Source organism: Pristis pectinata, chromosome 6 (assembly GCF_009764475.1).
Source record: "Pristis pectinata isolate sPriPec2 chromosome 6, sPriPec2.1.pri, whole genome shotgun sequence".
Lineage (NCBI taxonomy): Eukaryota > Metazoa > Chordata > Chondrichthyes > Rhinopristiformes > Pristidae > Pristis > Pristis pectinata.
Window position 1 is genome coordinate 74393770 of NC_067410.1, and position 26289 is coordinate 74420058.

At 39.1% G+C, this 26289-nt stretch overlaps 1 protein-coding gene across 1 annotated transcript in view; it reads right to left on the reverse strand.

Annotated features, from left to right (window-relative positions):
* Positions 1-26289, reverse strand: part of farsb (phenylalanyl-tRNA synthetase subunit beta) — a 51037-nt gene that overhangs the window by 16213 nt on the left and 8535 nt on the right. The window contains exons 7-15 of the mRNA XM_052018701.1: positions 25277-25385; positions 22037-22107; positions 21876-21937; positions 21545-21596; positions 19948-20009; positions 19657-19864; positions 16949-17029; positions 14363-14455; positions 10158-10275 (exon numbers count right to left, since the gene is read on the reverse strand). Of these exons, the coding sequence (XP_051874661.1) occupies positions 10158-10275; positions 14363-14455; positions 16949-17029; positions 19657-19864; positions 19948-20009; positions 21545-21596; positions 21876-21937; positions 22037-22107; positions 25277-25385 (856 nt within the window). The remainder of the gene's footprint in view (positions 1-10157; positions 10276-14362; positions 14456-16948; positions 17030-19656; positions 19865-19947; positions 20010-21544; positions 21597-21875; positions 21938-22036; positions 22108-25276; positions 25386-26289) is intronic.

Below are 26289 nucleotides of genomic sequence, written 5' to 3' on the forward strand. Positions count from 1 at the left end.
AATGGACCTGTAGAACTAAAGGAGCACTGCTATCTGCAGATAAGTGGGTTACCAGATTTTGATTGAACTCACAAGTGATTCTATTTCCAACATCCAGTCAGTCTTTTAGATCTGGGTTAAATGCCAAATTATGGGTCTCTTTTTGCTGAAATCAAGTTTTAATGGGTAAGTTTGAATTACTAATTTGACCACCTTCTCCATTAACTATACATGGACAAATCTGCTTTTCATTTGTTTGCTACAGGGGTATCTTTTTGACATACACCTATGTTATGATGGCGTGCAATTTAGAGAATTGGGGGAAGGTAGCCTCGTGACCTTTTTGCTTGTTAAAGGTCTCAAGACCGGAACACTACCAAATTAAGCTTGGTGCATTACTGCAGTTTATCTGCACATTCTACCATGTAACTGGCACCTGTACTCTGATCAATAAACTAGCAAAAGATTTTCTTAAAATCCTAAAAAAAGACTCAAGAGGCTTCGGCAAGAAGAGGCCAAGGTAAGTTCTGGTAAGTTTGTTTTTCTTTCTTTGTCTATTAGTGCCTAGCTAAAGTAGTGACAATGGATCCAGCATCAGTGGTGTGTTCTTCCTGCCAGATGTGGGAGATCTGGGAGATCTCAAGTCTCTCTGATAGCTACATCTGCGGGAGGTGCATCCAGCTGCAGCTCCTTACAGACCGTGTTGGGGAACTGGAGCTGCAGCTGGATGACCTTAGGCTCATACGGGAGAATGAGGAGGTGATAGATAAAAGCTACAGGGAGGTAACCACACCTAAGTTGCAGGAGGCAGGGAGCCGGATAACTGTCAGGATAGGGGAAGGGAATAGGCAGGTAGTGCAGAGTACCCCTGTGGCCACTCCCCTCAATAACAGGTATAGTGCTTTGGATACTGTTTGGTGGACACACACATCTACCAGGGGAAAGCCGCAGTGGTCAGGTCACCGGCACGGAGTCTGGCTCTTGTGGATCAGAAGGGAAAGGGGGAGAAAAGGAGAGCAATAGTGATAGGGGACTCCATAGTACGGATGATACGTTGCCTCCAAGGTGCCAGGGTCAGGGACGTCTCAGATCGGGTCCATAACATTCTAAGGGGGGAGGGTGAGCACCCAGAAGTCATGGTACACATTGGCACCAATGACATAGGTAGGGAAAAGGATGAGGTCCCGAAAAGCGAATATGGGGAACTAGGTAGGAAGCTGAAAAGCAGGACCTCAAGGGTAGTAATCTCTGGATTGCTGCCTGTGCCACACACCAGTGAGGGTAAGAATAGGTTGCTTTGGCAGATGAATGTGTGGCTGAGAAACTGGTGCAGGGGACAGGGTTTCAGATTTGTGGATCATTGGGATCTCTTCTGGGTAAGGTGTAACCTGTACAAAAGGGACAGGTTACACCTGAACTGGAGGGGGACCAATGTCCTTGCGGGCAGGTTTGCTAGAGCTGTTGTGGAGGGTTTAAGCTAGTTTAGCAGGGGGATGGGAACCCGAGTGATAGGTCAGAGATGGGGCAATTGGTGTACAGGTTGATGCAGCATGTAGAGAGACTGTAAGGAAGGATAGGCAGTTGAGAGGGCAAAATTGCAGTCAGTTGGATGGGTTGAAGTGTGTTTATTTTAATGCAAGAAGTATCAGGAACAAGGGTGATGAACTTAGAGCACGGGTCAGTGCATGGAACTACGTTGTTGTGGCCATTACAGAGACTTGGCTTTCACAAGGGCAGGAATGGCTGCTGGCTGTTCCGGGGTTTAGATGTTTCAAAAGGGACAGAGGAAGGTAAAGGAGGTGGGGGAGTGGTATTGCTAATCAGGGATAGTATCACAGCTGTAGAAAGGGAAGACATCCTGGAGGGATCGTTCACTGAGTCAGTGTGGATGGAGGTCAGAAACAGGAAGGATGTGATCACTCCATTGGAAGTATTCTATAGACTCCCCTAATAGCAACAGAGACACTGAGGAACAGATTGGGAGACAGATTTGGGAAAGGTGCAAAATTAACAGGATTGTTGGCATGGGTGATTTCAACTTTCCTAATATTGATTGGCACCTCCTTAGTGCAAAAGGTTTGGATGGGGCGGAATTTGTTAGGTGTGTCCAGGAAGGATTCCTGACACAGTATGTAGACAGGCCGATTAGAGGAGAAGCCATTCTGGATCTGGTACTAGGCAATGAACCTGGTCAGGTATCAGATCTCTCGGTGGTGAGCATTTTGGAGACAGTGACCACAACTCCCTGACCCTGACCCTTACCCTTGCCTTGGAGAGGGATTGGAGCAGACGGTATGGGAAAGTATTTAATTGGGGGAGGGGAAATTACGATGCTATTAGGCAGGAACTTGGGAGTGCAAATCAGGAGCAGATGTGCTCAGGGAAATGCACAATGGAAATGTGGAGGTTGTTTAGAGATCACTTGCAGGGGGTTCTGGATAAGTCTGTCCCATTGAGGCAGGAAAAGAATGGTAGGGTGAAGGAACCATGGTAGACAAGAGATGTGGAATATATAGTGAAGAGGAAAAAAGCTTACTTAAGGTTTCGGAAGCAAGGATCAGTCAGGGGTCTGGAGAATTACAATTAGCCTGGAAGGAGCTTAAGAAGGGACTTAGGAGAGCTAGAAGGGGACATGAGGAGGCCTTGGCGAGTAGGGTTAAGGAAGACCCCAAGGCATTTTACTCGCATGTGAAGAATAGGAGGATGACTAGAGTGAAGGTAGAACCAATTAGGGATAGAGGAGGAAATGTGCCTGGATTCGGAGGAGGTAGGGGAGGTCCTTAATGAATACTTTGCTTCAGTATTCACCTGTGAGAGAGACGACATTTGTGAGGACGGTGTAAAATGGGCTGATAAGCTAGAACATGTCGATGTGCTGGAACTTTTGAAAATCATTAGGATAGGTAAGTCCCTGGGGCCAGATGGAATATATCCCAGGATACTATGGGAAGCGAGGGATGAGATTTCTGAGCCCTTGGCGATGATCTTTGCATCCTCACTGGCCACATTAGTAGTACCAGATGATTGGAGGGTGGCAAATGTTATTCCTTTGTTCAAGAAAGGGAGTAGGGATAACTCTGGGAATTAGAGACCAATGAGTCTTACTTCAGTGGTGGGCAAATTTTTGGAAAAGATTCTTAGGGAGAGGATTTATGAGAATTTGGAGAAGCATAATCTGATTAGGGATAGTCAGCATGGCTTTGTGAGGGGCAGGTCATGCCTCAGGAGCCTGATTGAATTCTTTGAAAATGTGACAAAACACATTGATGAGGGTAGAGTTGTGGGTGTGGTGTATATGGACTTCAGTAAGGCATTTGATAAGGTTCCCCATGATAGGCTCATTCAGAAGGTCGGGAAGTATGGGATCCAAGGAAACTTGGCTGTGTGGATTCGGAATTGGCTTGCCCACAGAAGGCAGAGGGTGGTTGTAGATGAGCATATTCTTCCTGGAGGTCAGTGTTGTCCACAGGGATCTGTTCTGGAACTCCTGCTCTTTGTGATTTTTATAAATGACTTGGATGAGAAAGTGGAAGGGTGGGTTACTAAGTTTGCAGATGACACGAAGGTTGGTGGTGTTGTGGGTAGTGTAGCAGGTTGTTGAGGGTTACAACGGGACATTGATAGGGTGCAAATCTGGGCTGAGATGTGGCAGATGGAGTTCAACCCTGAAAAGTGTGAAGTGATTCACTTTAGAAGGTCAAATTTGAAGGCAGAATACAGGGTTAATGGCAGGATTCTTAGCAGTGTGGAGGAACAGAGGAGTCTTGGGGTCCAAGTCCATAGATCCCTCAATTTTGCCATGCAAGTTGATAGGGTTGTTAAGAAGGTGTATGGCATGTTGGCCTTCATTAGTCAGGGGAGACTGAGTTCAAGAGCCGCGAGATAACATTGCAGCTCTATAAAACCCTGGTTAGACCACACTTAGAATAGTGTGTTCAGTTCTGGTACCCTCATTTTCAGAAGGTTGTGGAAGCTCGAGAAAGGGCGCAGAGGAGATTTACCAGGATGCTGCCTGGATTGGAGAGCATGTCTTATGAGGATAGGTTGAGCAAGCTAGAGCTTTTCTCTTTGGAGCGAAGGAAGATGAGAGGAGACCCAATAGCAGTGTACAAGATGATAAGAGGCATAGATCGAGTGGACAGCCAGAGACTTTTTCCCAGGGCAGAAAGGGCTAACACGAGGGGGCGTAATTTTAAGGTGATTGGAGGGAAGTATAGGGAGGATATCAGAGGTAAGTTTTCTTTTACACAGAGAGTGGTAGGTGCGTGGAACACACTGCCAGGGGTGCTGGTAGAGGCAGATACATTAGGGGCATTTAAGAGACTCTTAGATAGGCACATGGATGACAGAAAAGTGGAGGGGTATGTTGGAGGGAATGGTTAGATTGATCTTAGAGTAGGTTAAAAGGTCAGCACAACATTGTGGGCTGAAGGGCCTGTACTATGCTGTAATGTTCCATGTTCTAAATAAGAATATCCTTGAAATTAACTTAGGTGATCTGTGTTCCTGCATTTAATTATTACTCAGTGGTTTCTATGTGCTCTTACATCTACAGAATCATTCCATCACATACCAGACTTGAATCATGGAATGAGTGAAAGGCTTAGAGCAGTCAGGAGATGAGCTACTAGTCACTTAGTACCCACCTTCAGTCTTGCTTTGGTAGTCATGTTGTTGATAACAACTAATCTAGTTAGGTTTCAGACTATTGATGACCGTCTCCCTTGCCAGCCCTACCCCATTTCTAACCTGGTGCTGATAATGTAAGGGGACATCACTACTGACCACACCATACCCAAACCAAAAATATTCATATTATTACTACAAAGCAGAGCAAAAATAAGCAGCCGAATTGTTAGTGGTAATGGTTTGAGGTAGCTAATGCATGGTATTTTACACTCCAATATTGCTTTCCACTTTCATCTCCTTTTACATGAATTATGTCTCCAACCACTGGAGGGATATATTTCTTGATCTTCTCCAAACCCACAGACCTCAGTTTTTAAGGCTTTTTGCTAGTTTCAAGCACAAACATCCTCCATGCTTAAATTAAAGCTATCAACTGTTTGAAGATGTGTGCTCCGATTTTTTTTAAAAAGAATATTGTGATCAATACATGTTTTTATGTAACTAAACAAGACTGAAATTATCTTAGGTGACTTAGTATCTAGGGTTCTTGCACTTGATCAATATCAGGTGGCCTAAGCTTGAAAATGTACTTGGGTGGACAGGATTAGGCTCAGCTGTGATTCCTCCAATGCTTAGCCCAAAAGCACAGCAATATTCAATTTCTAAGCTAACATACAAAGAGTGGGCACAAAGTGGCACCAGCTGACATGCATAAACTAACAAAGCCATCAGCCAAACATAGAGAATAATTTCCCTCTGCCTGGACTCAACAGTTTGCCCCTTAATGCAGAAAATATCAATTCAGTTAAACTTCAAATGGAAACCAAATCAATTGAATATTCAATATTCATAAGTTTAGGGCAAGGAAAATATATAACAACATTTACGGGCTCTAAAATATGAACTGGATATGCTGAATTTTCTTTCTTCATTTCATACTTCTGCATTCCTTCTATCCTTCAGCATCAATCATGAGTTGCACTATAAGTCGTAGATATTTTTTATCCACATATTCTTCCTCCATACAGTACAAAACAACTTCCCTCAGATTCAGAAATGTTGCCCTCCCAAGTAGAATATAATCTGGTTCTGCCTTCATGAAGAATAAAGCCATTTCAGCTAATAAGAGAGTAGAATTATTGAGAAAAAAAATAAATCCACGCTTAATGACAATAAAAAGGATATGACACATCAGATAAAACACTTATGCTATATCCTAGTAGTTTCAAGTAATTAAACAAAAATATTGTGGCAATGTCATGAAAGAATTTCACTGCAGCTTATAATAAGTAAATCATGTTTACTTAAGATTTCAAACAGATCACTAGCTGCACGACTAACTGAATTTCCACCACACAAGAATTCTGTTCCGTTTTTGAACTCTGACACATGCAGGATATGAGATTGTAATGTGGCATGCTTTGAATTTACCTTTTGCTCCGGACCCCTGATTAAGACATCTTAGCTGTTTTGTTTGTTCAGCATCAGCCACTGCATTGGGTATATCTATGTAACAGGGACTCAACATATCATCTTGCTACAGGAGACTGCCAACTCAAAATTAACAAAAAAAAAGTCCCAGAAATACACATTTTGCACAAGCTGAAAATTTTAGTGTAAAACTAAGTATAATTTTTCCTGACAACTTCTTCTGTTCTGCAAACAATTGACTCTCTTTGCTGGTATGTGGTTCCCTGTGTAAGAGTTCCCTTCAGTAAATGTGAAAACATAGGCACTAATTGCTTTTCACAGCTGTTCAGGACTAAGCAAACTTGTATTTTTCATAACATGTTTACTATGTTCTATAAACAGTTCTTTAAATTAATTAGTTCCTCTCGCCATAAACAGTAAGAATAGAACAGAAAGCAAACTGTTGTATATGGAAAGATAATTTAAATTAAATCATAGGATATGATAGCAAAGACCTACAGAGTAATTTGTGTCTACTGATATAATAAGATCTCAAGGTGGATGGTTGTGTATCAAAATTATTGGGTTTAATTAAATAAAAGGCAGTGCTTTGATTTAACAGAATTGATTTGATAAGTTATTCCTGATCCATGAAAATTTCCATAATTTGTTTGCAATCACTCTTATTTTTTTTAACTGCCTTTCAGAATAGAAATGACTAGTGTATATAATGCAATGCCTAAAGATGATACATTTGTGTAAATAAGTACTTCTGCTCTTTAAAAACCAGGCAGACTTCCATTTTATTATATAAACCAGTGAACTAACTTGCATGTAATCTGCAACAAGATAAAGCAGGATTATATTCTTCATGTATTATGAATATGGTTAAAAAGATTACAGTAAAATTTTATGTGGATTTTCCAGACAGCTCAATAAAAGAAGTAGGTATGCCATGTAGGCCAGGAAGGTTCCAGTCTCAACTTTGAGTCTTTGTAGCATTAGCTGGTTTCTGTCAAGGCAGCAAAACAGTACAGTTGCTGAGGGAGGGCAAGATCATTTGTTGCCTCCATTACCCATGCTGGAAGTACAAGGGTGCGAGCATCAGCTGGGTCAGCTAAAAAAATCACCTTTGAATGAACAGGCTGACATGATTAACTGGGCTGGATTTTTCTGGAAAATGCCAGTACTTCCTGAACTTCCGTGATGTGTGGTTGAACAAAGAAGTCCTGAATACACTCAGCAACAGATGATTCCTATATTCCGATACCCTTTACCATTGGACTGCCCATCCAGTTGGTGACCCATTGACGGAGACCCATCCCATCATTTATCGCATGCAAATTGGCTCTCTGGTCCTGTGTCAGGGCCATTGAACCCATTGCTTTCATTGGAAATTGCAGGGCTGTACAGCATAGTTAACTGGAATGTGTGAGAGAATAGAGAAATAAGTGGGGAATAGGATTGCTCTGAGAGCTCGCATAGTTTCAATGGGCTGAAATGTCTTCCTTCTGTGTCACAGGAAATATGAAGAGGCAAGTTCTAGTTTAGGTATTTAATTTAGTATTGTGAAATTTGCATTTTAGATGACAATCTTCTTTAATTAACTACAAACATAGGTTAACCAGATAGATTTCTGGGATTATCCTATAAGGAACGAGTACGAAGACTTGACCTATACTAGAGTTTAGAAGGAAAAGAGGTGATTCCATTTAGATCCAAAATTTGGCCTGGTCAGAGAAGACAGAGGCTAGTAGTAGAGGGGTGTTTTTCTGACTGGAGGTTTGTGACCAGTGATGTTCCGCAATGATCAGTACTGGAACCCATATCGTTTGTAATATATATTAATGATTTGGATGAAAATGTAGGTGGCTTGATTAATAAGTTTGCAGATGACATCAAAATTGGTGGAGTTGGGGACAGCGAGGAAGGATGTCAAAGAATACAGCAGCATATAGATCAGTTGGAAATTTTGAGCAAAGAAACAGCAAATGGAGTTTAATCTAGACAAGGGTGATGTGTTGCATTTTGGGAGGTTAATTGCAAGAGGGAGGTATACAGTAAATGGCAGAACCCTTTTGATGCACAGAGGATTCTTGGGGTGCAACACAAATGGATAGGGTGGTAAAGAAGGCATACAGCATGCTTGCCTTCATCTATCAGGGCATTGAGTGTAAAAGTTGGGAAATCACGTTGCAGCTGTAGAAGATTTTAGTTAGGCCGAATTTGGAGTGTTGCCTGGATTGGAGTTTGGTAGTATAAGGGGAGGTTGGACAGACTTGAATTGTTTTCTCTCGAGTACCGGAGGCTGAGGGGTGACCTGATAGAAGTATATAAAATTATGAGAGGCATAGATAGGGTAGGTAGTCAGAGTCTTTTCCCGAGGGTGGAAATGTCAAAAACTAAAGGGCATAAAGATAAGATATCTTTATTAGTCACATGTACATCGAAACACATCTTTGCATAGAGTGAAATACATCTTTGCGTAGAGTGTTCTGGGGGCAGCCCACAAGTGTCGCCATGCTTCCAGCACCAACATAGCATGCCCACAACTTCCTAATCTGTACGTTTTTGGAATGTGGGAGGAAACCGGAGCACCTAGAAGAAACCCACACAGACACGGGGAGAACATACAAGCAGCTGGAATTGAACCCAGGTTGCTGGCGCTGTAAAGCGCTGTGCTAACCGCTACACTACAGAAGTTTAAAGGAGATTTTAAAGGCAAGTTTTTTTTTGCACAGTGGTAAGTGACTGGAACATGCTGCCGGGGGAGGTGGTAGAAGGAGATATAATAGCAATGTTTAAGACGCATTTAGATAGACACACGAACAGGCAGGGAATAGGGGGATACAGACCATGTGCAGGCAGCTGACATTAGTTCAATTTGGCATTATGGTCGGCGCACACTTGGTGGGCCAAAGGGCCTGCTCCTGTGCTGTACTTTTCTATGCTTCTATATACAAAATTCTTATAGGGCTTGACCAGCTAGTCACAGTTATGATTTTACCCTTGGCTGGAATGCCTTAAATGGGGGCTAAGTGTCTCAACATGAAATGCTGTCCACTCAGGACCAAGACAAGAAAAACATTTCTTCACCCTGAGGGTAGTGAACCTTTGGAATTTGTTACCCAAGAATGTTATGGAGGCTTCATGTCTCAGTTTATTTAAGGCAGAAACTGATAAGATTTTTGAATATTAAGGTAACCAAGGTATATTTGGGCTAGCACTGAAAAATGATGCTGGAGTGATAGATGATCCATGATTTCACTGAATAGTGGAGCAGTCATTAGTGACAAATGGTCTACGCCTACTTCTATTCCTTCTATTCATAAAATGCTTTAATTATTTCATTAAGTACCTGCCAACTGTCAAACGCTATCAGTGGATCTTCGTTGGCAATATTCCCCGTGTGCAGTTAGAAGTTCTGTTACTTCATTGTTGGAGGCTGGGAAGCTTGGGGCCATCGTGACAGGACTTCCACATCTGGACTAGTGAACTGTGGGCATGAGGTGACCCCAGACAGGAAGTGCATGTGGCAGGCACATGTCTGTAAGATCAGGCCCGTCGTTACAAGTGAATAATGTGAAAAGGGCAAAGCACCATCCAAAAAGAAAGTACAAATTAAACTTCATTGAACTTTATTTTAAAAGTCTCCCCTAATGGGTCAGCAAGATTTTCCTACAAGTAGCTGAAGCACACAGACCAAGAACTTCCTAAGATTGATTCCCGATAAGTGCTGAATCATTTGGCACAAAAGTGAAGGTGATAAAACTATCCTCCAATGGTCCCAGAAAGAAAGGGACAAGGAAAATAGCAGGCAGGAGTAGTGCGGCTGGACATTCTCATAAAGCTCCTACTATCACTGTGGCTGAGGTCTGCAAACTTAGCACAAACCTACCACTGATCCCAAAATGTTCCTGGTCTTCACTGTCCAGTTCTGTTGTGCTAACCTTTCAACATAATTCTAATCAACTATGTTTTAATGTTATAATTTATTGTTCAAAGTGCCTTCAGTATTCATGCATGTGCAAAATATCATTTTAAAATTATCTTTGCATTAAATGTTGTTGTGCATTGATTATAAAGTTATAAAGCAACTTATGACAAAATAAACATGTTGTTTAATTTAGTGCAAGTACCTTTAGATGGATCCTTCAGAACAACATCTGAAATTTCAAACAGCTTCAGAGGCAGTGGCATTTTTCTATTGGCTGCAATTGTCTTCAGCAGACCAGAGAGGAGAGTTGTGCGAACTGCCTAAATCAAATTAAAAAGCAGATATTATATGCATCTTGTTTTCACATAACAATGTGGCTCAATATACATTAGATTCCTCATGTTGACAAGAATTTCCAATGATTACTCAAAATGCTGATAGCATCAAGTGGCTCCAGCAGCTGTAAAAACAGAGTCTATATCATTAAAATGGGGGAAAACATTTCCATTCACAAAATAAATTTAGTCAAAAGAATGATAAAATGAAGCAGCACCTCTGAAAACTCATTCTTCTACAAGTCAAATGTCACTTAAAAGATGGGCACAATGATCTAGGATAATGGAGTGTTGCACTGTTGGATCAATGTCTTTCTGATGAGATGTTAAACCAAGGCAACTTGTGTTCTCTCAAGTTTGCTTCAAAGATCCCTTGGCATTATTTTGAAGAGCATAGTAGCAATTCTTAGTGTTCAGGCCAATTCTTATCCCCAATCAACATTTCTATAATTAAAAAAAAGCTTATGTGGGTCATTATCACATTGGCATGTTGCTGTTTATGGGAACTTGCCAAGCTCATGTTAGTTTCCAACTTTCCTACATTATAGCAATGACTACATTTCAAAAATACTTCATCGGTTATAATGCATTTTGGGACATCTTGAAAGAGATATGGAGGCACTATATTAAAGTGCAAGACTTTCCTTTCTTTAAATGCTATTTCAGTGACCTTTAAATGCAAATATTAGTGTAAATCTTATTAGTGAAAAACAGGTAAAACGGAACATAGAACAGTACAGCACAGGAACAGGCCCTTCGATGCATCACGTCCGCACCAACCGTGACGCCAATCTAACTAATCCCATCTGCCTGCACATGGTCTGTGCCCCCCTGTTCATGAGTCTGACTGCTTTTAAACACTGCTTTTGGATCTGCTTCCACCACTTCCCCGGCAGTGTGTTCCAGACACCTATCACTCTCGGTTTAAAAAAAACCTGCCTGCACAACTCTTTTAAACTTCCCCCCTCCCAACCTTAAATCTATGTGCTCTAGTATTTGACACTTGCACCTTTGGAAAAAGACTCTGATTATCTACCCTGTATCTCATAATTTTATATACTTCTATCAGGTCACCCCTCAGCCTCTGACACTCCTGAGAAAACAATCCAAACTTGTCCAGCCTCTCCTTGTAGTTAATACTCTCTAATCTACACACCCCTTCCACTCCATCCGAAGCCTCCACATCCTTCCTGTAATGTGGTGACCAGAACTGCACACAATACTCCAAATGTGGTCTAACCAAAGTTTTATACAGCTGCAATATAACTTCCCAACACTTATGCTCAGTGTCCCAACTGATGAAGGCAAGTATGCCATATACTTTCTTTACCATCTTATCCACTTGTGTTGGCACTCTCAGGGAGCAATGGACTTGCACCCCAATACATCAATGCTCCTAAGGGTCCTGTCATTTACTATATACTTTCCTCTTGCATCTGACCTTCCAAAATGCAACATTTCATACCTGTCTGGATTGAACGCCATCTGTCAATTATCTGCCCAAATTTCCAACTGATCTACATCCTCCTGTATCCTTTGGCAATGTCCACAATTCCAACAGCTCATCTGCAAACTTACTAATCAGACCACCTATATTTTCATTCAGATCATATATACATATTATAAACAACTGAGGTCCCAGCATCCTTGCAGAACACCACCGGTCATAGACCTCCAGTCAGAGAACCACCCCTCCATCACCACTCCTCCAATGTTACTAAACAGAAGCAAAGAAAAATTAAAGGAACTTGGTTAACACTCTACTTAAAGATAAATACTCCTTCACAAATAACATGTTATTTAGTACATTGGAGAACTACAAATTCAGCTTAAGAATCACAAGTGAAGCAACATTTTACAGACTAAACTCTCATTACTGAAAAAGAATTAAGAGAAACTGGAATAATGTCGCCACCTTGTGGCCTTTTGACTTACAGTATCAATGACAGAAAGACATTAAAATGAAATGTCATTTCAATGCTAAAAATTAATTATATTGCAATCCATTGGTGATAAGAATTATAATTATAAACTGGTGAAGTTGACTTAAAAGGTCAGATGAATGTCACAAAGTCAGCTTTGAAACAAAACTGCACTACTGGTTATATTACCATGCAATTTGAAGTTCCAAAACACCGGCTAACCATCCTGCATTGTACAGTTCGACACGGCACCACTTGTATAACCAACCCTGGTGGGAGGTAACCTCCAACATTGTGCATCTCCAGGGCTTCCGTGTTCCTCTGATCTGGGCTTCAGTCATCTCTAGCTTCAATTGCTCTACCGAGTCACACAGAATAGAAACAGGCTTGTCAGCCCGTGCAGACCATCAACCCCCCCCATTTATGCCAATTTACACAAATCCAATTCTATTCTCCTCACATTCCCATCAACTCCGTCCAACACACTAGGGGCAATTCATGGTTGCCAATTACCCTCCCAATTTGCATGCCTTTGGGACGTGGAAAGAAATCACAGCATCTGGAAGAAACTAGGCAGTCACAGAGAGAATATACAAATTTCATAAAGACAACAACAGAGGTGATGATTGAACCCAGGTCACTGGAGCTGCCAGGCAGCAGCTCTACTAGCCCTGTGCTGTCTGGTAGCTGCACCCGAGCTCAGAAATCCCCTCTCTAGAGCTTTCTATATCTCCACTTCTCATCACCTCTCTGACCAAGCACGGAAGCTCAGCAGCTGAGGAAGTTTCTCATAGCCTGTTGACAGACAGGTTCATTTCCCATGTCTCCTCCCCCAAAACTTCACCCATTAACTTAAGAAATACAAATGACACTCAAAAATTTAAATTTAGTGCTAAGTACTTCAAGAACAACAGGGTCAAGAGCAGGTTATCCAGCATTTGAAAAGATGATGGATGTATCTCAACTTTATTTTCTCAATCCTTTCTCCAATGCTCTTGATACTTGCATCCAACAAATATTTATCAGTCCTAAGAACTCAAATTCCCAATATTCTGAGTTTCTTTTGGAGGGGTGAGGAGGAAAGGGAGGGAAGTATTCTGGATTTCTAGTACTATTTTATGAAGAACATTTTCTAGATTTTGGTTCTTCATGCTCCAGGTCTAATTTTAAGAATATATCCCCAATCCTTGATTTTGCCAAGAGAAAACAGTTTTTCCTCACCTAACCCAACAAATCCTTTTTGCATTTTGAACACCAAAATGCCACACATGGATGCATATTGGATCACGTGAATTAAAACAACTCTAAATCTACAGAAGGTTGTACTAACAACAAAATTATGAACGTATTGGAAGAAGAGTTGTTTGGATCTTTGCCTTGGATTTTTGTAATTCGGTTTTCCAAAGATTTTATTTTCAATAGGTTGTTGGCTGTGTTGAAGTCCAAAAATGTGAATCAGATTGGAATCCATTAAGAGCGCACTAAAAATAGTGTGCAAAGGAAATTAAATCATCAGGCAAGTTATTTCTTCTGCAGTCTTCCCATTTTCTGGTGCAGCTGTCAAATGCAAAACATACGACAAATGAAAATGGGGTGGACTGGGAAAGGGAAGACAGGAGTGATGCAAGAAATGGAGACAGGCAAAGTAGGACAGGATGGTTAGAAGCAGTGCCAGTGGGAAAAGATGGGAGGAAGAAGGAGAGGACGGGCACATTCCTTGTTGTTAAACAAATCATTTTCTTCATGGTTAATTCATGATTTTGATGCCAATACTGTATGATGAAAATCTTCCCTGGAACTTGAGCTACACATCAAAGATCCATGAAATCAGATTTATATCACAGTTAAAATGTAAATCTAGTGCATTCACAAACAAGTTAGTTCAATGCATTTACTGAATAACAAATAATATTCCAGATATATCCGTCATCTAAAAGAAGTGTTAACTACAATGGTAATCTTGTAATCCATAATCACAAGAAATTTGCCAGAAAATCCCATGATAGTGAAGTTGCAGACCAGCTGTACTTTAAAATCTTTATTTTATAATTTAACCAAGCTTCTTTACAAACAAATTTTCCTCAAATATGGTCGATACAGACATGTAAATCTATCAATTACCTGAACAAAAATGTATCCTTGGTTCTTACCTGAAATTCAGCTGTTTTGGGATTGGCTATGTGTGCTGCTCTTATCTTTGCCAGATCCTTGCCCAGCTTGTCAGCAACATCATCCTGAGAACACTGAGGATCAAAAAAAATACTGCTGATAATAGGAGACAATGGCCATGTCATCATACAATCAAATCAAATTCACCTGATTTTTTTTTCTGTTCCTTCTTAAATCCAAGATACTATGCAAGGTGTTCAAACACATCGAGACAGAACTGGTTGGCATTTCAGAGAAAACTCTGTTAGGCTTTTTTTGGCATCCTTCAACTCAAAGTACTTTTGCAAAAGTACCCACAAGATTGCTGGATGCACAAGCTGATGGCACTATAGTGATGACAACAGGCCAGCCAGATGAACAGACCAACAATATATCTCCCTAACTAACAGGAGTTCATGACTGTATAAAAAAGCACGAGTTGGACTAACAAGGAGGGTGAACTTGTGTGGATGAATTTAATGTCAAATCAGTACAGAATGAGAAATTATTAGGAGGGAAAGGAAGATTAAGATACATAAAAATATAAATGTGATATTTCATAATCTCTAAATGACAATTTAATTGTAAAAACGAGACACTTCACTTTTAATTGTTCTCTTTTTGAGCCAGAGAGATTACTTCACAGTCATTACATAGATTCCTCAACTTACAAACATACGACATATGAATATTTGCCAAAACATTTTGTTTAATGAAATGTCTTCAGGAACATATCCATTTTGTAAATCAAGGGTTCTATAATTACTATATCCTTAAAAGATCATTTACACAATTAACCACTAGAAGTTTAAGCAGCCAACAGAGGCATCCTGAGGTAAGTTAATCGGGTCTCTTTTCCTCACCACAAGCTGAGCACTGGATGCATTTCACATTCAGCCCCTCACTTTTATGACAGGGCGGACATACAAATGGCAATGAGATTCATTTGACTGGGTCACCAGAGGAAAAAAGTGCAGGCAAGTGGTTTAATTATTTCATTTCATTTTAATATTTTTAGTTATATTAGTATTTTGTGGCGTTTTACTTACATTTATTTATTGATAAAGTTTCAAATAATATTTTTTGGAATAAAATAAAGCTATTTGAAAAGTTTTTAATATACAGATACAAAATGTTTCAAAACTCTTGACATCAGTGAGCTGTCAAATGTTATCAGGGAATTCTGGGGGGAAGGGCCTCAGTGATACATGACCTGAGGGATACTAGTCTCTCAGAGCCTCATGAACTTACTGCGACACCTCTTACTGGGAGGATCAGTTCACTTGATGTTCAACATCTGGAAAATGTAAGCTTGGATTGGCGGTCACCAGAGGCATCAAGTCTAGACAGTAGATCAAGTCCACTGTGATCCAGTGCAATATGCCATCCACAGTAATTTGTTTTGAATATTCAGAAGGAAATCCAGCCCATTGATCAAAAATTGGAGTAAAATAAAGAATTCAACTTTTGATTTGTCAATGTGCTATCAAATTCACAAAAAGGGATAATGCTCCAATTAAATACAACAGCAAGGAACTCCAATTTAAAAAATGGGCAAAGTAATTGTTTTGCAATTGGCAACATCACTAAAAATGAAACAACATAGTTTTAAGCCTTTTAAGTCTTTTGGAACTTGTACATCGGTCAATTGTCAGAAGTACATTCTACTGCTTTGTTAATACTTAAGAATTGATTCTTATGAATATTGATGTTTTTAACAAAAACATTTTTCACTAAAGCTTTAGACCTAAGAACTTTGTAATAAGCTGTAAACAGCACCTTTAATTAATAACCTATTATACAAAGCAACCATGTTAGTCAATATTTTAACAAAATGTGTGATGGGATTCACAGTATGTTTTCTTTTCCAGTGTTACATCTACTGTATTAAGTTCACAAATTCTACCATACTGCATTAGAAATCTGTCACCTGAGTTCCCTTACAATTTCCTATTACTAGTTGATCTGGTTCTACAGAAGTCTGCAACAGTCCACCTCTCTGCCTCCTTGGCTTCAGAGAATGCATGTTGGTGTCCAGCCTTTCTCTGATGCTCCACTTATCTCTACAGCGAAGGTGTACAGTGACTCATTCCCTTCATTAATGCTGCTTAATAAAAATCAAGCCATTACTTTGGATCCAGCTGAGATGAACAATGTACCACTGAGCTGAGGTGCGGGAAGGGGAAGATAATAGAACCCAAATCCTAACCCTAGATGAATGGCCCTGCTGAAAAATATTCCAGAGATTGCACTTCCCTCCCCAACCTTAGTGTAATCAAATCATCCTAATATAAACCAGTTAACAGAAAATGCATGGCTGCTCACTGTTGAGAAATCATGCATATGAAATTCAAAAAATAAAGTGCAGATGTTGGAAATCCTAAAGACAGAAAATGAAAGAAAACCCAGCAAGTTGGACAGCATCTGTGGGAAGTTAATGTTTCAGATCCAGGACCCTTCATTTAAACGTGATCATGAACACGAATGAGATCGTGAATACGTTTGTCTTTGCAAACCATTCTAAATTAAAATGATTGAAGTGGATTTTATTAATATTGTTACAATAAACTTGAACATTAAGAACTCACCAGAGCAAAGGTCAAAGCCTCTGTGAAGCCCCCAGCTGCCATGTCCTGCCTCAGCAACTCAGATAATCTGTTCAATGGAAACTGATGAAGACAAAAGAAGAGCACCCAGGTGACCATGCTGGATATTGCTTCAATGCTCATATCTATTCATGTTGTCAAATAAGCTGTTTTTTTACCTCACAAAGAGCCAGCAGGTAATATAAAAGAGTACAGTCTAGTATTTACTCCTAACAATAGCCCCAGGTTCTTGCAGCCAATGGGTAACTTACTGCCTGCAACTTTCTGATTGTTGCTATCTTAATTCTACATAAATAAACTTTAAAGGGCAAAGCTCCCTTCAGCCTAGGTATTTTTGAGCCATATTTTTTTGCTGCTCCTGATGAAGTCGGGAAATGAAATTGATGAGATTGCCTAAGAGCCACAATGAACTTGATGGGCCAAATGACCTCCTATATCGTAAGGAAATATGAGAATAGACTGACCAAATATACTGACTATCATGCAATATTGAAGATTCTATCTTTTGGCAATTCACAGAAACAGGGCAAACTATACTCCAACAACAGACCTTTCAGCATCAATGAGCTGGATCTTGCTGGATATAATGAGCAGCTTAGTCGGAAATGCTGGTGTTCATACATTTGAAAGTGAGGCAAGTTCCAGATTTCCACACAAGTAGTGCGAAATATGTTAAGAGTGCGGCTTAAAGATAGATTTGGAAGGTCAAATCTGGCAGATTGGACCCTATGTGGATTCTAGCAGCAGAGCAAACTGCAGAACTACCTGCACCACCCTCCCCCTCCCCCAACTCCACCAAATGAAAAAAAGATCTTGTGCCAGGATGGATCAAGTGCAGGACCTGTAACTTACAGATTTCAAAGGGGATTGTAGTACCATCAGGAAGAGAGGCAAGAAAAAGGAAAGTTCCTTTTTTCTGTTTAATGCTAGTAATTATATAAAAGTGTTCTTGAGTTTCAGATAACTTTCATTTCTGATAATGTTGAGACATTCAGTAACATTTAAAATCTCTGACAGCTTTGACAGACAGAAAAGCTGTGGTCACGTAACATTATAGATAACCCACCCACCCAAGCACCAAATGCCCCACCTGTGGCAAAGCCTGCAGATCCACTTCAGAACCTAAAGAACTGAAGTAGAATCAAGTCATGCTTGAGTCTAAGGAACTAAAGGCTGTCCCCTGATAACGAACGGGTTCCGCTTTTAGATATGTCCACAAGTTGATTTTGTGCGTAAGTCGGAAAATACACAAAAATCACTTGATATGGTAAGCATACCTTCACAGTATTGTAATGAAGGTCATCAAAAGCACACAATACCAGTAAGAAAGAACAATTACTAAAGTGGAGAGAGGAAACTAATTCTGTCGTTTGTAGGAGCGAACATATGTCTGTCCGTCGGACTTTTGAATTTTAAATAATACTTTGGGAGCTCGTATGTGTGTAGGGGTGTCCATAAGTCAGGTATTTGTAATGTGGGAACAGCCTGTACCTCAGAAGATGATTTTAAGTCTGTATCATTTTGTTTGCATCTTGTTGACCAATAAAAATTATATAGCTTTTCTTATCACAACCTCAAGGAACTCTATCGTCACCCCAATCTTATCACGTCCAATAGAACAGCACTAACTTATTTATTTATCATACAAAGGGCATTGGAAATCTGAAACTTACTTCTCCGTAAGGCTTTACGAAGCACTCTTTACAAAGAATTTCTCAGAGTGCCAAAATTAAGTAAATTTAGTCATTGAAAAGTATAGGAGTAATGAAGGGTGATGGGTGATGCTTGGAAATACAGTAAAACTCCGTTAATCTGGCATACCTGGACTTCGGTGGTGCTGGATTGGCAGATTTTCCGATTAATACTCCAAAACCCTTTTAATTCACTTTTTGTAAAATATATGTTACACATGACAGTAAGTTTCAAGGAACCAGGGCCCTGTTGAGTTCAATGGGAGGATGGGAAAGGAAGCACAGGAACCAGTGCCCCAGTGAATTGAAAGGGAGTGTGGAAACTGTGTGTTAGAGGGAGAACAGTAAACGGGACACTAGTGTGATAGAGGGACTGCAGGAAGCAGGGCCCCAGGTGTTGGGAGCACGGGAAGTGGAGCCTGATGTATTAGCGGGAACATGGAAACAGAGTTCCCAGTGTGTTAGAGGGATTGCACGAATTAGGAGTGCTAAACCATCAAGATTTCCGAACATCAAATATAGCAGATTATCAGAGTTTTACTGTACATCGTTGATGAGACAATTACATCAATCCTTCTCCTATCTATACCATTCCAATTAACTGCACAAGTACCTTCAGCCTGAGTCTAAAGTAGCCTTGCTCCTCTGATGGAAGATTATTGGGTTAAAGACACCCTACTCCAATAATCAGAGTACTTAACTTAGGCTGGCAACATTATAGAAATGCCCTCTTCAGATTAAAAATAAAACCATGATTCACCAGCCTACTCAGGCTATATAAAAGATCCCAGGGAAGCTTTGAGTAACATAGTCAACATGCATTTCTCAAACAACATTAACAAAAGATTAAATGTTCAGTTATTCATTGCTACTTCAGGGACCTTGCCGTGTGTGAATTGGTTGCTATGCTTTATGTAACAACAGGGATTACATTTCAACAATTATTACTGATCCACTGATAATACGATGCAAACCTCAAATGTGACATTTTGCTCCCACCTGATTAGCCACAGTATAGGTTTTGGGAACTGTCATCTTGATATTGTTGTAACCATAGGCTATTGCTGCATCTTCTACAATGTCACATAGATGGATGATGTCTGCTCTCGTAGGGGGGATTTCAATTTCTAATTGTGTTCCATTCCCTATCACCTTGGACGTTAAATACATGCGAGTCAGCAATTTGGCAAGAGAATCTGGTGTTTCACTAAAAGATAAAATAAAAATACAAATTTACTATTCTCTTGAATTCAATCAGGCTGATTAAATCTATTAATCTTTATAACTTACTTGATTCCAACTCTTTTATTAATAAATTCTGTACTCAGAATTTCTTTTCTGTACCCCATCTCCTGCAAAAGAAACATTTGCTGTGATACATAAAAACTATTTTAAACCAACTTTAAAAATAAACACCCTTCAATTTCTTTTGTCCTGAAAATGTTGACTTTCGGAAATGGTTCTATAGGTTTTGACTGGCATTTACCAGTGACAATTGTGTTAGGAGTTCTGGTGTTGAGTCCAGACCCACATTATCAATTTACAAGAGGTACATCAGCATTGATCAAAATATAATGTTCCAACATAAAAATTATATTGAGTAGTGTCGAGACTGACATCTCATGCAGGAGCACAACTAGAACGAGAAATCGTTTTCATATCCAAGAATTAGCAAATAACTTTAAACATCAGCAGTCTGGGATATAAAATTGTAATATCCTATTTCAACAACTTGTATCGTTCTCATATTTAAAAGAAAACAATGCTAGACCACGTATTCATTAGAAGTGCACTTAGGATAATTCACATAAATATAAGCTGTACTACTCATTCAACATTGTGTATACCCAATATTTCAAATATTTATAAGTTTTAAAAATACATTTAAATTAAATTTGATACAAACTCTACAGAAAAGTTGTAACACGATATTCCTAGTTTTATAACAGTGCAGTTATAAAATAGATAAAGAAAAAAAAATCACAACATACTTATTGCGTAATATTCCAAATTTCATCATTTCAAACAGCTCACATCACTACCACTACTGAAAAATTGGCTGCATCCAAGTTACTCAAAATGCATTCTCTCAACGCAAATGGGAAAAATGTACTATTGCACTGCTGAGTAATTTTCACTCAGTGCATAAAGAACTCTTTCACTTATGTTGACCCTTACACTTTCTGGAAATTCTATCAATAATACTGTGGCCACAGTTTTCTTAAAAGGGACTACCTTTTTCTCTCCATTAATTTAAGCTGTTTTCTTCCTTCAATGATTAGCATAACTAGAAAGAAAGTTACTTAAGTTTTCAATGCAGGCTTAAATTTCCATTGGCTTGAACATTATTAAAAATTCCATCAGATGAAAAAAAAACCTTCTGTACATTTAAGAAGTTCAGTAATGTGCAGAAAATTAGAAGCTGAACAGCATGAACACATTGTACTATAATCTACCCCCTGAAATGAAAATTAAAAGATTAGATCATTCATTTCATCAACAACTTAATTTACATTTACATTTAATAAGACTGTAAATATTCTCCAGGTGTTACTTCTTGCCTTGATAATGTTCAGTTATCATCAAAGGCACTAAAAATATAGAACAGTACAGCACAGGAACAGGTCCTTGGGCCCACTATGTATGCACCGGCCATGATGCCAATCTAAATAACCTCATCTGCCTGCACATGGTCTGTATCCCTCTATTCGCTGCCTGCTATCGCATCTGTTTCCATCATTTCCCCTGGCACCTGCCACTCACTGTGTTAAAGAAACTTGCCTCATACATCTCCTTTAAACTTTTCCCCTCTCACCTTAAACTTGTGTCCTCTAGTATTTGACATTTCCTATTTACATAATGATAAAATCTATCTGATTATACTCACTGGATAAATGTACATTTCTTCATTAGGATAAATCACTTGAGCTGCCTCAACTCTGTAAGATAAATTCAGATTTTACATAAAAATCAAGTTCCAATAAGTCAGCTGCACTTAGTAAGTACATCATATTAGAAATATTATTAAAATCTAAATACTTCACGCCAAGGAAAGTTAAATAGCAATCATTTATTTTGTTGGAACTCTACAAATACCTTCATAGCCCTCAATACAATTTCTTAATATGTCTGAACGTTATTTCTCTTCTTCCAATTTAATTATTTTATCAAACAGGAATATATTTTCTGAGAAACAGAATAGTTTCTTAAGTACTTACGTAAATGGTTTCTCGCAGTATTCACTAAACATTGTGACAAGTGTATCAAGCACTATTTTTGCCTGTTATAAGAAATAATCAAGTATTTAATTCAAGATTTACAAACATTGAAATATCAATCTAAAATGGTATAAAACTCTAGCTTACACTGATCTACTTACTTTAGTGCGATCGGTTGCTGTGCATTCAATAAAAACATTCCGTGTGTTGAGAGTTATTTTACTGTGATCTCCTGGCAAATCAAAGATGTTAAAAAACATGATCACGGTAACTATATTATGCACAACCTATGATAAAACAAAGCATTAATTTTGTGAAAAGCATTCATTTACACTGTGCATTATGCTTGCTTTTGGTACCATCTCCTCACTTTTTCCTGTATCTATTATTTGACTATGGATACAATATTATGATCAGTCCCAGATTTGAGCACTCTACTTCGGGAAGGATGTTAAGCACAAAGAGGTTCACTGGATTGTACTGGAAGTGACAGGCTGCAATCATAATAATAAGATTTAGAAGAAATACAATGAGTGTTCAAATTTATTTAAATGTTTTAATAAGGTAAACAGAAAAACCTATTTCAATCGGCTGGTAATTGAGTAGCTAGGGGGCAAAAAATTAAGACCATCAGCAGAAGAATACAGGGAAAATTTAGGATTTATTTTAAATGTAAATTGTTATTGGGACATCAAATAGAAAGTGGTGGAACAGACTTAATAGGTTTTCAAAACAGAGTGAATAAATTATTGAAAAGTGTGCATAAAGTACAGGAAAATAGCACAGGAATTAAACTTAGTGGCCAACTTTTCAGAACTGCTGACATTTACTCAACAAAATAACACAATGCTCAAACTTATAATATATAAGTAGTTAAATGTGAAGCAAATATATCTTTGCATGAATACACTAATATGAATATGATATGAATGATATAGTGACTATGCAATTTATAGTCTATGAAGTGAGAAATCTATGAATGCTATTTCATAACAGTTTTTCCAATTTTTGACACTCTAGTTAGCAAATACCATACACAATGCTGGACAATAGCACAATTTCTTCTAAAAGCAACAGAAAAGAACTGTTTAATTCTTGTTGGAAAAGAAAACCAATGCCATGATGAAATTCTGTGAAAAGTCCATAAGTTCTGAATAGGCTGAAGGGGAATACATTAAGGTGTTTAAAATGATAAAGGGATTCAATGGGTGGAAACAGAGAAACAATTTCTCTGGTGCGGATTCCATAAGGAGTTACAATCTTACAGCCAGGCCTGTTAGAAATGAGAAGCAGTCTTTTCACACAAAGAGCTGTGGAAATCTATCCTGAAGTGGTGGAATCGCCAAAATATTTGAAATTTTTAAGATAGATCAATTTTAAGACCATAAGATTATAGGAGCAGACTCTGCCATTCGATCATGGCTGATTTATTTTTCCCTCTCAGTCCTATTCTCCTCCCTTGTCCCCGTAACCTTGATGCCCTTACTAGTTCACCACCCTCTGACTAAAGGAATTCTTTCTTTTTCAATCTTTTTATTAATTTTCAAATTAATACAGAATAATACATATAACATCAATAATTATACATGTAATACAAAGAGATCGGGAGGACAATCATGACATATATAGTCATAAAGAATAAAAAAGGATATATTCTAAGCCCCACGGTTTCTTAGTAAATGAATGTATTACAAAAAAAATCAAAACGAAAAAGAAAAAGATTTATTATATAAAAAACCCAAAATTGGAAAAAAATTATAAGTAATAAAATGAAACAAACTAGAAATAAATTTCAGAAGAAATAAAACTGGACTGACATTTCTCGATAAACAAAGAGCATTATTATGTCGTCAACTGCGCTCCTCTAAATTCAAAGATTATTGAAAAGAGATCTATATCATATGAAAATATTGAATGAATGGACTCCAAACTTCCTCAAATTTAAGCAAAGAATCCACAGTGCCACTCCTAATTTTTTCTAAGTTTAAACATGATATAGTTTGAGAAAACCATTGAAAGGTAGTGGGAGGTATTAGATCCTTCCATTTAAACAAAATGGATTGCTTGGCCATTTATGTGACAAAGGCAATCATACGACAAGCAGCAGCAGATAAGTGGCCAGATTCCATCATTGGTAGTCCAAAAATTGCAGTGATTGGGTGAGGTTGAAAATCAGTATTCAATACAAACTGGACTCTTGCAGTACTGGAAACATCCTCTTCACATCCACTCTATCCAGGCCTTTCAATATTCATTAAGTTTCAATAAGATCCCCCCCCATTCTTCTGAACTCCAGCAAGTACAGGCCCAGAGCCATCAAATATTCCTCATATGTTAACCTCTTCATTCCTGGGATCATTTTCATAAACTTCCTCTGGACCCTCTCCTATGCCAGCACATCCTTCCTTAGACATGGGACCCAAAACTGCTCACAATACTCCAAATGTGGTCTGACCAATGCCCTGTAAAGCCACAGCATTACATGCTTGCTTTTATATTCTAGACCTCTCAAAATGCATGCTAACATTGCATTTGCCTTCCTTACTACTGACTCAACCTGCAAGTTCCTACTGACTCAACCTGCAAGTTAACCTTCAGGGAATCCTGCACCAGGACTTCCAAGTCCTTTTGCACCTCCAATTTCTGACTTCGCTCCCTGTTTAGAAAACAGTCTACACCTTTATTCCTTCTACCAAAGTGCATGACTGTACATTTCCCTCTGCTGTATTCCATCTGCCACTTCTTTGCCCATTCTCCCAACCTGTCCAAGTCCTTCTGCAGACTCCCTGCTTCCTCAACACTACCTGCCCCTTCACCTATCTTTGTATCATCTGCAAGCTTGGCCACAAAGCCATCAATTCCGTCATCCAAATCATTAACATATAACGTGAAAAGTAGCAGACCCAACACTGACCCCTGCGGAACACCGCTAGTCACCAGCAGCCAACCAGGAAAGGCCCCCTTTATTCCCACTCTTTGCCTTCTGCCAGCCAATCTCCTGTCCATGCTAGTACCTTTCCTGTAATACCATGGGCTCCTATCTTGTTTGGTAGTCTCATGTGCAGCACCTTGTCAAAGGCCTACTGAAAATCTAAGTAAACAACATCCACTGACTCTCCTTTGTCTATCCTGTCTGCTAGTTCCTCAAAGAATTCTATTATATTTGTCAGGCAAGATTTCCCCTTAAGGAAACCATGCTGACTTCAGCCTATTTTATCATGTGCTTCCAAGTACCCCGAAACCTCATCCTTAATAATGGACTCTAACACCTTGTAAGGGAACTGTGGAAAAAATTTAAAGAGAGATCTTCAGCAGGCACAAGCTTAAGTAGAAAAGCTGCCCCAGCAAAAGCATAAATGAAAACACACTTGAAAACTTGTGTCCCCCATTACTGTACTTACCATTTATGATAGGAGGCATAGAAAGAACAATGCCATTGCTGTCGTAGATAATAGGGTAAACTGGTTTGTCTTCAATAATGTGTAAATAATGGCGAAGGTGACTATCTGTCTAAAAACCAAAATAATCATTTTCAAAACCAGTATCTTTGGATAAATTATTGGTCAGATAGATGTCACTATATTCTTGCTTCTTTCACTTTTTTTTAAAAAAGTTAGCAACAATCCAGCAAATTTATTACAACATCTTAGATTAAAACCCTAACTCAAACATAATTGATAATGGAGTGCATTAAGTGCTTGTTATCCACTGACTTAATATCCGTGAATTTGCCAACTTGCAAGTTTGGCTGTATATTACAGGCATTAGTGATCAATAAAACACATTCCTCCAGAGCCCTTCACTGTAGTGTCTGGTAAATCCTGTTTGCCATGAGATGGATTGCATTTGATGTTGTCTATGAAATAGCAATCAAATGTACAATGTCCTTTAGTGAAGGAAATGTGTTGTCTTTTGTCTAACCTGATCTCAATGTGATTCCAGACCCACAGTAATGTGATTGACTCTTCACTGCTTCCTCAAATAATCTAGCAAGCCAATCAACTGTAACAAACTGCTGCAAAAGCATAAGAAGTATTAAAATTGACTGCATCAGCAGCATCAACCTCGGCACAGGACTGGATCAGGACAAAAGAACAGCCAGCCCAGCTAACCCTACAAAGCCATTTTACTAATATCTGGTGCTAGTGTACAAAATGGAGAGACTATCTCACGGAGTCAAGCAATAGTCTTATACAATCACCCTCACAGAATCGTGGAAAAAACAGACTGCTGCAAAACCCCTGTTGTGTTTGTCCTGCCAGTGGAAATACAGAGTACACAGCTATACCCTGGGCATCCTCAATGTTGACTCCAAACCTCAGATCGAACATGATCAAAACCCACCTACTACAGCTCATTTTGACCACTTGGGAGGTACACCAAGGGCATAGAACATATCTGGCCAGAGAACTTC